The 12,527-nt window shown below is 42.2% G+C and overlaps 2 protein-coding genes and 1 long non-coding RNA gene across 8 annotated transcripts in view; 2 read left to right on the top strand and 1 right to left on the bottom strand.

The window, feature by feature from the left end:
* The window catches only part of LOC106750360, a 5,669-nt gene extending 422 nt beyond the window's left edge, over window positions 1–5,247 (top strand). The window contains exons 1-7 of one of the 4 annotated variants that reach the window (XR_001374936.1): window positions 2,550–2,632; window positions 2,935–3,080; window positions 3,159–3,480; window positions 3,728–3,893; window positions 4,175–4,362; window positions 4,580–4,786; window positions 4,881–5,247. This is a non-coding gene — a long non-coding RNA (uncharacterized LOC106750360). The other 3 variants (XR_001374938.1, XR_001374935.1, XR_001374937.1) reach the window with 3 other exon arrangements.
* Window positions 5,248–5,946: 699 nt separating this feature from the next.
* LOC106750380 (transmembrane protein 258) lies at window positions 5,947–7,011 on the top strand. Of its 3 annotated transcripts, none has more exons than XM_014630706.1 (3): window positions 5,947–6,069; window positions 6,528–6,767; window positions 6,882–7,011. In XM_014630706.1, the coding sequence occupies exons 1-2, from the start codon at window positions 6,067–6,069 to the stop codon at window positions 6,765–6,767; spliced, it is 243 nt and encodes an 80-aa protein (XP_014486192.1). In that variant the 5' UTR covers window positions 5,947–6,066; the 3' UTR covers window positions 6,882–7,011. The 3 variants fall into 3 exon arrangements, with proteins under 3 accessions (XP_014486192.1, XP_014486191.1, XP_014486190.1); XM_014630705.1 differs by having other exon boundaries at window positions 5,948–6,069; window positions 6,857–7,011; XM_014630704.1 differs by having other exon boundaries at window positions 5,951–6,069; window positions 6,877–7,011.
* On the bottom strand, window positions 6,949–10,885 carry LOC106750379 (tumor susceptibility gene 101 protein). Its single transcript, XM_014630703.1, has 8 exons — window positions 10,832–10,885; window positions 10,624–10,708; window positions 10,474–10,539; window positions 10,231–10,394; window positions 9,870–9,993; window positions 8,995–9,224; window positions 7,913–8,259; window positions 6,949–7,702 (listed from the first exon to the last, which is right to left on the bottom strand). Exons 1-8 carry the CDS (start codon window positions 10,883–10,885, stop codon window positions 7,516–7,518), a joined length of 1,257 nt encoding a protein of 418 aa, XP_014486189.1. The 3' UTR covers window positions 6,949–7,515.
* Between the last annotated feature and the right edge of the window lie 1,642 nt (window positions 10,886–12,527).

Raw genomic sequence — 12,527 nt, 5'->3', positions numbered from 1 at the left:
CCCCCCCTCCCCCGGTAGTTAGGTTCACGTTCCTGAAACGTGTATATGACGCGATTATGAAACGTTACGTACGTTTGAAGAACATGTACGAAGGTAACGTGCGTGGGTAGAACAAATTTTTAAAAGATCTCTCCAAGACGTCCGAAAGATATCTAAGCAGCGCGCAAGAGGCTCGCCAGTCGATCCGGGTCGCACTCCAGGAACCCGAGTTCCCGGATTTCCATCGCAGACGCGTCAGTCTCTCCGCTCGTCAATTAATCAAGACTCGGGAGGATCGTCGGTTTCCGCCGCGATCGCTCGCTCTTCGCGCATTTTCCAAGAAGCGAATCCCCCGATCTCCGCGTTTTTCGAGTTCCTCCCTTCATTCCGCCGATTATCATGGCGAGACGTAATGGAAGGAAGGTTACCTGTGCTTACCTATGCGACGTCGAGCAGAGGTTGCGGCAGAGAGAGAGCCCGCATGTCCGCCGCCCTTTGGATCTCGCGGATTGCCGCGATATAAAAATAACTCATTAACGAGCGTCGAACGCCAAGCATCGATGGCGAGCGATACGTGTTCCCAACGTGTCGATATATCTTCGAGGTTGCATCGTTCGAGGTTGTGCCGTACGAGAAGTAGATCGCGCGCACTTTCTCTCTCTCTCTCTCTCTTTCTCTTCTTCTCTCTTCCTCAATCGCAATGACACTCTTTTTTTTCTAATTCCCCGCGATACTTTCAGTAGCGACAATACGGCGCCCGCGTGCGCGAACGGATACGTCACTGGCGCGCTGCAGATTCTATTGTTTTACTGTTGTACAATGGCCCGACCGACCCGAGCGCCTCCTATTTTCTCTCTCTCTCTCTTTCTCTCTCTCTCTCTCTCTCTCTCTCTCTCCCCATCTCTCTCTCAGTCCCTCCGCCTCCCCACCTGACGTGCGCCCTCGCCCGCCCCCGCCTCTCCTTGCCCCGGCGGCGCCCCTACGGGCCGTGGAATTGCTGCCGCAAAAGGATGTTGGGGTTACCCTGGGGGGCGTGGGAAAAACCTGCTGTGGGAAAGAGTGGGTGGCCTCTACCTCACTCTACTTCTGCGGTGATGACGATACAATATGTATGCCGCATCTATGAATGTCGCGCGCGCGCGTGTGTGCATGTTTCTACATATNTATATATATATATGCACCCGGATATATGCGAGAAAATAGTTTCTTTAGAGATTTAGTATTTCTATTTATTTGATTAAAATTTGTTTCACAGAGAAGCAACATATACGAAATATTTTATGTTTGAGTAAAAATGTTACTGTCGGACGAACAAACCTTCCCCGGTAAGCAAGAAACATTAAATCAATCTATCTTAAAACATTGATTTTATATGAATTTTGCAAACATTTTGACATAATATTTTATAAGCGTTTTTAAACTGTTACTTGATAATATTATATTTCAAAATCTTAAAATTATGGTGTAAAATAACATTATTTTTAACGTTTCGGTCAAATATTGTCGACAGTAACGTTGTATGCAACGTTAAAGACTATATATATTTCAAAGCGCTACATGCTGTGAAATATTATTGTAATAACGTTATGTTGGTGATTTCTTGCTTATCGGACTATTCTCTGTATATATTCGACACACGTCGAAAGTCGCAGTCGTCGCACCGTCGTCCTTGTCGTTCATCGTCGTCGTCGCACGACCGCGAAGCACGAAGTTTTTCGAACCGAAATCCGCAACACGATTCCCACGCTCGTCCTTTTTACTGCAGGGACGCGCGAAGATACGCCGCGCGCGGACTGTTCTGCTGCGAGCGTGATTCTGATACGATCTGCTATTATAATTGTTGCGCGTTGAGTCCTAATTATTATTGCCCCGCGGAATAAGAAATAAGACGCCACGAACGACGACACGTAATTGGCTGCGTTTCGAACTGCGCGCGCGCGGCATTAATTAGCGGCCTCATCGCCGCGTGTCGAACGGCTGAGCCGCGAGAGAATTCGCTTACAATTCTATCAATTTACTGGGAAATTCTCATATCAAGCTACGCTCATCGAGTTTATAAAGCGCTTACAATTGCCCACCGCTCGGTAATGTGCGAGAGCTCATTAACGCAACGTTATCAGTGATATTCTTATAACACGTTTTCAAATATGTAGTTCTTAATGTACTACACACAACGTATACACCATTGAGAAATTGTTAACGATATTTACAATCGTTAGCAACATTCGGTCCGAACGTTAAAAATAATATGTACACAATATGATTTTAATATTTAGCAATATTATATTATCAAGTTTAAGAACCCCAGTTACAACACAAATCTCCCAGGGACGTCCTGAGGATGTCCCGACGTCCTCTAAAAACGTCAAAAGATTGATTTAATGTCCCCCGCTTACTGGGAATGTTTCGATCAATAACCATTTGCAGTGATCGAATATTTGGTCGGTTGCAAATATTTGGCAAATCTTAGTAGTTATTACCAGATCCTTTTTTCAATTTTATCAAACTAAGCGCAATCGGCGATCGCATACGAGAGAAGAGCGCGCCAAGTCCAGTTGAATTCGCAGCGGGTCGAGTCGGCTTGCATTCGGACGACGCGTCCGAGGTGAGCAGCTGATGGCGAGCGAGCGAGCGAACGATTTCTTTGCGAGCGGTGCGTGCGCGTGTGACGTTAGCGCCGCGTTTCGTCAGCTGAGAGAGAGAGAGAGAGAGCGTGCCGAGGCGTCCGTAAACTTCGACGACGAATATCCCGGGGCGACGATAATTTCCCGATCGACACGCGTCTTTCATTGCTTCCTCGCATTCTCGTGCGAGCATCGTGACGTTAACTGCGCGATAATAATCGATTTCTCGAGAGATCGCGTATTTTTAGGTTACGCGGGAGTACACGACGGAGTCACGTCGCACGTTGAATCAATCATCGAAGCATGCTCGACGATCGCATTCATTTCGCAGGTGTCAGAATCAGCTCGCGTGATACGTGAGTAATTTCGGCGTGGATTTTCTCACGAATAATGGGAGTACGTGGCTTGCTGGATGCGTCCGGAAAACCAGTTGTCTCGGAAAACATTTTGGTGAACGAAGTCCGGGGCGATCGACAAGTAACGATGATCTCAACAATTTTAATCCTCCTCAGAAGCGTCTGACGTATTTATAAAAGGATAACGTGAATTTCACAGACATGTCAATACGGATGTACCAAATGTTACGAAGGACGTCAAAATCAATTGTGGCACTTCCGAGCCGAAAATCCGCTCGGTCACCGGTCCGCTCGGTTCATTCACTGTAACGCCTATTTCTACCACCATAGTTTATATCTAATCGACAATTAACTCAATGGAATCGGCCAATCGCATCGATCGATTCGGCTGATTCGCCGATGCGATCGGTCGATTTTTTCGAATTAGTCGTCGACTAGATTTAAACCGTGACAGTAGATGGGATCAGGCCTGTTTTTGTCTTCGATTCAGTGGAATATCGATGATCAGAGAGAAAGCAATTGTAAGTATGAGCGAGATGATGTTTCCCGACTAACAAATGGCAAATAATTCTTCTTTTCTCCGACCTGCGCATCCAATGCAAGACACATAGCGTGTGTAGCGCATGAAACTTTAAACACTCTTATGCATTTATGCACAGGCGAAACTGTTCTTCTTCTATCTTGATTATAATATTGTTCGTGCGTAATTAGCTCGGTGTGGGAACCAGGTAGTGAGAAAAGAGCCTCCTCATTCTTTTGTGTTCGCAGGCCTCGCGCAGGAAGCAGAAATCTATTGCCACGGGTAAGACGCAGAAGATGATGACGGGCTTGATAAACAACCTGATAAAGCACAGAGCGAGGTGAAAACTTGGTTCTCAAATCAAGATTCCAAGGTGGATTCCAGTAATGGACCGACGCAAATAACGATGAATTGGTAAATATTAGAAGTACTGTTTCACCGGAAACTGTGTTTTTTTCCTAATCAATGAAACAAGTTATAAAAAGATATTTGTGTACGTTTTAAAGAGAGAGAGGGGAGGGCCATGAAGTTTTTACCAAGTAATTTAAGTTTTATTTTTCGTCGAACTTTTTTCTTCACACATTTACATAGTTATCGATGTTAACGATGAGATCGGAGTAAAAAACGTATGGACACGTTCACAAGATCGGGTCAGGAAAAGCATGTCGGAATAAATGGAGATAATAATTATTTAGAATAGATGACACGCGAAAGACATGCGACAACCTTTGGAGACCGCCGAGAAGGAAACGGTCGGCAAAACACTGTTATTGGAGGAGTTGGATAAATTGCTAACTGAGCGAGGAATCGACACGAAAGGCGGAGACGCAGCGTTCCGGGTGCTACCGCGGATGACACACAACCCGATTAATCTACATCACCGGTATGTATTAAGATACGGTTGGTTCTCCTGTAAATTTCTTTTCTCGCGAATCTTTTCGAAATTTTAACTATAACCTATTAATTAGCTTATTAATTACGGTTAACCGGTTAAGTAACCGGTAATTACGGTCCGATCATTGCATGACGATTACACGTATAAAACGTCGTCATTATAGAATTTATCCGTAATCAGCTGATACAATTAGCTCTACAATTAGGTCGGCAGCGATTGCACCATCAGGTGTGGCTGACATCGGACCTGTCGCTGCACTGGAAATATTAGTCGCGTTTTCCGCCGAATGGGAACAACTTGCCGCTGCCGCACGGGTTACATAATTTCTGCTCGTGGATGAAAAACGGAAGAATCCCCGGCTTCCGGAGAGGCTTGCGCGATAAATCGCAACAACGGACAATCGCAAACAGAGGTGAGCCACTCTGGCTGGTGGTCACGTCCGACGTGGTGACCGATAAGAGCGAACAATGAAAGTGGAAATGATAGCGTGACGTGATTGATTTCAGATTTCCCGAGTCGAGAGAGTTATTCAAGCGTGTCCCTTTCCCACGGTCGAAGGAAGCTTTTACCTTGCGGCAAACGTCGCACGCGCAATGCTTCTTCGCGATTCCGTTGGCAAGCAGAAGTTCGAGTGGGCTGAGAGACAAATTCGGCAACACGACGATATACACCGGTACTGAGGTGAAAGGAAGGAGGAGTTGGAAAATTTTGAATTTACATCTCGGTTATATTTGGTGAAAATAATAAATAATAATGTTATATTAGGATTATATACCGTTCAGATGGGGCGTGTAATATACGCAAGTGTGTCCTGCTAAGCGCGATCCTAAATAATTTTTCTTTTTCGCACGATACGTGTGTTACCACTCTGCAAGTGAAAATTAAATTATTTTTTATACTTTCACAACGAAAATATCCTTTTCCTCTCATAGAAACAAAATCTATTTCCGATATTTGAAAATTTTTTTTATTTGGAACCTCTTTTCGGTAATTCCAAGAAAAAAAATTTTTCGAACGCGCGCTAGAATCATATATTCTTTTGTTAGAACCGTTGGTTGCGTTTAGAAAACTACTACTGTTGGGCAATCCGTCCACGTAATTGGTCTAAATTTAGGGGTCTAACGGTAAAGACCAGTAATTATTAACTGCTCACTGATAGTTTTCTGAACGCAGCCGTTGTTTAGGATTAGCGGTACGATGTCGAGTTGGGCGACACAGCATCGACGCATAGAGAAATGAGGATTTCTTCCAGAAAAATAGGGTTTTCCCCCGCAATTTGTGGGGGAAATCCTTATTTCCCTATATATCGATACTTTATCGCTCAACTCTACCGAGAGACTAAAGTTGGTCGATACAGTATCGATACATAGAGAAATAAGGATTTCCCTCAGAAAAGATTTCCCTTCACAAATTGCGGGGGAAAAATCTTATTTTTCTGGGGGAAAACTGTATTTCCCTATGTATCGATACTGTATTGCCCAGCTCTGTCTCTCGAAGGATTTCCGAACGATGCACACGAATGCACACTGAACCACACTGAATATTTCCGAACGGCTAGTGTAATGCCGGTGGTGTACACAATGTGGATTCCCGAACGCGTCCTTTATCTTAACTCCTGGAGTAAATTAACCGACCGGTCTTGTCGACGAATGTTGTATCTCTTCTCTAGCCACGTCAAGCGCGTTAATAAAAATGGTAAGTAGGAACTATTAGTGTCCTTTTATCTGAAAAATATCGATGAGTATGCAATCGGCTCTTCTAAGATATTACAGATGATTAATTTATAATTAACCCCTTAACCTACAACTACGGGCATAGCCCGTAGTAGATGATCGGGCCAAACGTGAATATTACGGGCATAGCAAGTAGTAGATGATCGGCCCAAACGTAAATATTACGGGCATAGCCCGTAGTAGATGATCGAGATTTGTAGAATATTTGGTAAGGGATGTAATAATTGTGGTAGATGCAAGGCCCGAAATTTTCGAATCTAAATCGTAGGTTAAGGGGTTAACTTGTCAAAATCGATGAATTTTCACGATAAGTACTGTAAAGAAGGCGCACAATTGAGCGTATATATGTGTGGTATGTATGTGTATAAGAGAGGAAAAAGAAATGTATTTATTGATAGTGCAACCGTTCGATGAATTCAGGTGGAAATTGAGTCAATGACGAGATACGTCTCACCTGTGAACCCAGCTGTCTTCCCGCTGCTGGCTGTGGTGTTGTTAGGAATCGGAGTGTTCTTTACAGCCTGGTTCTTCGTGTATGAGGTCACAAGTACCAAATTCACACGAGATATATTCAAGGAACTCCTGATCTCCCTGGTCGCGGCAATATTCTCCGCCTTCGGGGTATTATTCCTGCTGCTCTGGGTCGGGATTTATGTATAGGTAATTCCGATAGACATTTCAGCACATCTCTACCAAGAGATTTATATTGTAATCATTGGAGAATCTACCATATAAGTTGAATTGAGAAGTCTTAACATATTTGTTTCAGCTTAGGTTAGTCGGCAAAAGAAAATAAGTATACTTGATGGCATTTAAATTTTGAAACAAAAAAAATAACACATCATTTTCAAGATTTATTATACACACCATAGTTGAATAAACGCATTTGTGAGTATTTTATATATATATCACCGCATAAATTTATTTCATTTCTTATCACAATGAAGGCATGAAGCTCGTGAGGTATACGGCAACGTATCGCGTTGCACCTTAAAAAAGATACAAGGGTTCGCATTCGTCCTTTACATTCAATACGCTGAATACAGAATGTAAATATATCAGAGTACAGTGTGTCGGTATACATATCTAGTTGAAACTGTAACATCATAGTAATAATAATGTAGTACTGCGGAAACAAGGAGAATGAACACTTGTATACTTGATTGTACATAATTATAAATGTGTTTGCATCATCCGTATTCCATTGAACGTCCGTTCCCGCGAAACACGGCTTTCCTCGTCGCCACACCGCGAGGACACTGTTGTATGCTTATTGTCGGCAAAATAATCTCCCGAAATTGTGTCTCATTCTCATTGCGTGGTGCGATAATAATCGGTAATGAAACGGTATTGTAACTCCTAAAACGATATTGCAACTCTAAGACGATTCTGCACGCGAGGACAGCCCTTAGCCGGCCAGGCCAGCCTTCTGTCGACATCTCTGCATCAACGCCCGCAGCATAAATTGCCTGCGCGACAACTGCCGGACCTGCTTCAGAAACGCGTCCAAATCTATGATGCCCGAACGAAGTCCTTCGGCGAGGTAATATATAGCGTCCTCGGTGGCGGCTTCCTCGGCGAAAGCATTTAACATCCTGCGAATAAAGATTCGAAATTTACTTGAAAATTTACTTCAAAATCGAGAAATTTATTTAAGAAAAAAAAATATATATATATGTTCTCAGAAATATTACTCAATACTAAATAAAATCGCTAGAATATTACGTCTGATATTCTAAGAATATGCTCTGAATCATTACTTAACGTGAAATAACGCGCTTATAGAGAAACTTATATGTACTCACTGTTTATACAATGGCGCTATAGTAGTGACAGCTTCGTCGACGTCTATCGACTGATTATTGGACAACTTGGCGATCTCCTTCTCCAACTCCGCCTCCTTATCCTGCAGGATATTCACATTCTTCTCGAGTTCTTGCTTCTCTCTCTTAAGCTTCTCGAACAGATCGGTAAGGTGCGACGAGCCGCTCGTCAGTTCCTGTTGCGTTCGCCGTAGCGTCTCCAGTTCGGCCTGCAGCTGGGAAAACTGCTCCTTCAAGCGGCGCCGAAGCTTGTCCTCCACCGCAGACAGCAGAGACGCTCTTATATGTTCCTCTGTGATCGTGCCGGAACCAGGTTGCACTGTCGGTGACTTGAGAAAAATATATTCAATAACATTCAATCGACTCCATGATTTGAAGTTACTTCGTATGAGATAACAATTATTACCCATGTTATTGCGTGACGTCATAGGCGAGAAATGACATGCAGTAAGTTTCTTGCAGCGTGTAGCCTTGTCCTTTAATTTTCCCCGAAAAACACAACGATTTCGTAATCTTGAAAGCTGTGAAATGTGCAGAAAACTGCACATTTCACAGCTTTCAAGATTACGATATCTCGCCGATGTGTCACGCAGAATCGCAAGATAACAACGGGTCTTATAACGGGTCATACTGCGTGCCATTTCTCGCCTATGACGTCACAAAATCAACACGAATATTAATTATTAAATAATATTTGAACACACCATATCGATGGCTGAGAAGTGATACTTTTTTTTGCAAAAATGACCGCTCGGATTTTTCGTCCGGCAGATGAAAAATTTCTTGTCCTCAGCTTGTTAAGATTATTTTATTTTTAGCTAAAAACACTTTGCTTAGTCTTCAAAAATTAAAGAAAACTGAAAAGAATATCTACAAAAAGATTTGACTGTTCAAAGCGAAGTACATTTTCGAGTTTCTTTGTTTTCCTCGAAAACTCATGATTTCGCACGTATGAGGATGTTACTTCTCAACTATCAATGCGGGATTTGATGTCTAACGGTAATCTGATATTTCTATAAATATTTCCTATAGATATAGCTTCAAGATATATGCGATTGTGATACCGGTTGCGTAGATGGCGGGTACGGCGGATATGAACCGGTGTAACCTTGCGCCGGGTAATTGGGAGTGCTCCCTCCGTAAGAACTGTAAGACCCCGAATACGGGAATCCCGATGACGCGGTAGACGGATAAGGCGGGTAAATGTTATTGCCGCTGGAGTACTGAGAGTTCGTCGGGTACGGCGGAAAGCCGGAGCCGGACACGTTCCCGCCGCCGGGCATCGGCATAAACGCTGCGAGAACGAGGAAATTAAGTCACGTGGAATATGTGAAATCGGAGCGCAAGTGACATCGGAATATTCGTCCTTCTTCCTTGACTTCCGTAAATCTTGAGAAATTGACCAATCACAATCGAATTATAGAAGAATAATCAAGTGTGATCGATCAATTTCTTAAGATTCAGAGTTTAACACGTTAACTGACACGTCAGTCACCGATGACTGACAGTATAAAATACGATATAAAACTAAAAAAATTACATAGTTTTAATCAATTTTTAAGTAATTTCAGGATCGTATCATTGATGTACTTAAATATTTCTTATCAAACAATTTTAATGGATTTTATTGAAGCTTTATTGCGCTTGGCATTGTTATACCACAATACCAGCGCACTTCTAAGCAGCGCGCGTGGCCTGACGGAGATTTCCTCCGAAATATGCGTGGCAGTTAACGCGTTAAATTTTCATTGTAGACCCCGCCTAAGCCCGCATCAGACTACGAATTGGGGATTGAGATTAAATTAAATCTGGCCGATCGGTACAAAGTTAACTGAACTCAAATTTACTGAGATTTTGCGAACCCTGCACTGATTGGTAAAATTTCAATTCAATCCCAAACTTTAGTCCGTAATCTGATACGAGTTTGAGGTTTACTCACGTTGAACGGGATACGGCGTGGAACTGGACTGTTGCGCTTCCACTTTCGACTTTGCGTAAACCGGAGGCTGTTCCCCGAAAGTAACGATCATCACTTGAATCAGAGCGAGCAGGTCGGAATTATGCTGCAAGAGGAAAGGAGCAACACATACACACTGTTTACAAAATTGATGGGTAGAACAAGCGAATTGACGTTCTCGGAAGGTTGCAGAGGCGAAAGCGCCGTTTGACACCGTAAATGATTCCGATCGAGTAAATATAAAATCAGTAGCTTTGCTTCTCCTCCTAATCTGTATTCTATTCTAAAGAATCAAAGTGCGACTAATAATATCGGGGACTGTAGTGACTAGCGATTTACTTACAGGCACCCAATCGTGAAGATACGGCAAGTAGATCTTGCCGTTGTGATCCACGTACATGCTGACTTTGATATGCATGTCCGCGGTTGGCTTGACGTAACACATAGGCGCGTTATTGGGATGCGTGTCCATCAGCCATATGCACACCGGAATGTTATAATAGGCACCTGTATTCCGAGAAATATACAACAAACGAGCGAATGAGCATCCAATGGTATACTATATTATTATCCCTGGAGAAATTACCTTTGAAAGCAACAGGTATCGTCCCCTGCAGGTTGACTAGTTCCTTACGAGAGCCATCGTTGAAAACTGCGCGTCAGGCGAAATCGGTTAAACGGTAAATCGCAATCGATCATTTTGTGCGTTTAAAATCGTCGTTGAAATTTTACTCACCAAAAGGCTCGATCTCGTATTGCAAGCCTTTGTAAACGTTCAGAGCGCTCACTACGTGCTTCTTGGTTGTGTCCGGATTCTGATACTGAAAGACAAAGTACGCACTCTTGTATTACAGGATCGGCAGTGATTAATTAATAGGAAACGATGATTGTCCAGTGTTTGTTATAGCGGCGATTGGAAAGTAAGATATTCTGATTGCGCATACCCTGGCCAAACCTTGCCTGATCCTTCCTTCGTCGAGAGGAGTCATCTTTACCATTTAGTCTGTCAGTCACTCAGATAGCAAGGAGGCTTGTTTTATCGCTATCCAAGATAATCGAGCTCAGAGCTGGTCTTCAATTTACGCGACCATAGCGATGATTGTACGCAATCATCGAGCGTCTATATATACGCTCTTATTGAATGGCAGGAGAAATTTCTCAAGATGCGGAAGTATCTCTCTGAAGGTATCGCGAACAGAGTTCACCGATCGTTCATTGATCTGTCACTTGTAATTTCATCGCGAAAGCACGTACCGTGAATGAGTAAAGTCGTGTAAATTATTGTCGTTCGATTCAATCGTCGGGTACAAATCATGTGAAGACGATACCGTCTTGTGAAGTATTGTCTTGTGACAATATCAACGACGATTGCGCCACGAGGAGGACGGACGAGTCGGGATACTGACTGAAGAGATCGTCGGTAAGCAAGTTTCCTGTAATCTAAGGGAGAATTCACACTCACGATATTAGTCAGTAAGCAGTAAGTAAAGCGCAGACCGCCGACTACCGGCGCGAGTTCTGATTGGCTGCTGCTTTTCTGTCTTCTGCTTTTCTGTCAGGAGTCGTTTCCCCATTAATGCCTGTTTCTGAGTTAGTTTCCTAGTTAGTTAGTTTCCCCAGGGGTGAAATATAGGCACAATCGTCTATTACCATCATACTTAATAAAAAATCAGATGTATTCTTATATTATAATTCTAAATCTTGCCATTATAATCGGACTTACAACAAAAATAAGAGTCTTAAAATTGTAGTTTTTATTATAATCGAGTTTACAACCAAGAATAAGAAATAAAATGATAAGCCCTGCAAAAATCAAACCTCTTTCTAAATGTGCCCATTTGATATCCAAATTTTTTGTTCTTATATAATCTTATTAAAAAAATATATATGATAATTCTTATTTGTTCAATACATTCTAATTTACAAAGAATTATTTCTGTCGCGATTTACCTCGATACCAATTTACATGTGATCATTACAGGTGTCGTTGCCTAATATTTTCTTTATGGCGCAAGAAAACAAATTATACCGTTGAGTAAAAAAAATATTTTTTATAGTAGTATAAACATATGTCTATTAAACAATTTTGTTGCGACGTGCATTGCATTTATAAGTTCCTTGTGGAAAGATGGTTAGAAAACATATGTAAAAAATCAAAGTTCTCTTTTTTCCAACTGTATTTGTGAAAAATAACAGCTTGTCGCGCTATCGCGCGCCGCGCGTGTTCACTTGGAACCGTTCGATTAAGTTGCTATCGTTAATGTAATATCTTTGAGAAAGGATGTAAAGGAGTTAAAAAGTATTTACAGTAAAAAGTAAAATGTCCTAAAAATTTTAGACGGGGAATGTCTGCGTGTTCTGTAGACAAAATAATATTTCTCCGATAATAACGGTTCCTTTTCGAAAAAAATACCCGGGAAAAACCGTGTTTTTACTCAGAAGTAATTTTTTCCAGAAATTTAAAGACTACGCTTGGGGACGAAATAATTTCAAAACTTAGATCCCAAACCTTATGTAGGGGAGCTTTTTCAGGCATTTTTTCAGGCTCTATTTCAGTACAAAATAGACTCATTAGTTTAGTAAGGCGAAAGATTTAAGCGTCAATACTTGAAGGATCTGAAATTTCTTTTTCCCCCCAAA

The sequence above is a fragment of the Dinoponera quadriceps genome, unplaced genomic scaffold (assembly GCF_001313825.1).
Source record: "Dinoponera quadriceps isolate SergipeBrazil2010 unplaced genomic scaffold, ASM131382v1 scaffold5230, whole genome shotgun sequence".
Taxonomy (NCBI): Eukaryota; Metazoa; Arthropoda; class Insecta; order Hymenoptera; family Formicidae; genus Dinoponera; species Dinoponera quadriceps.
Note: the sequence above shows the minus strand (reverse complement) of the source record. Positions and strands in the feature narration are given on the sequence as shown.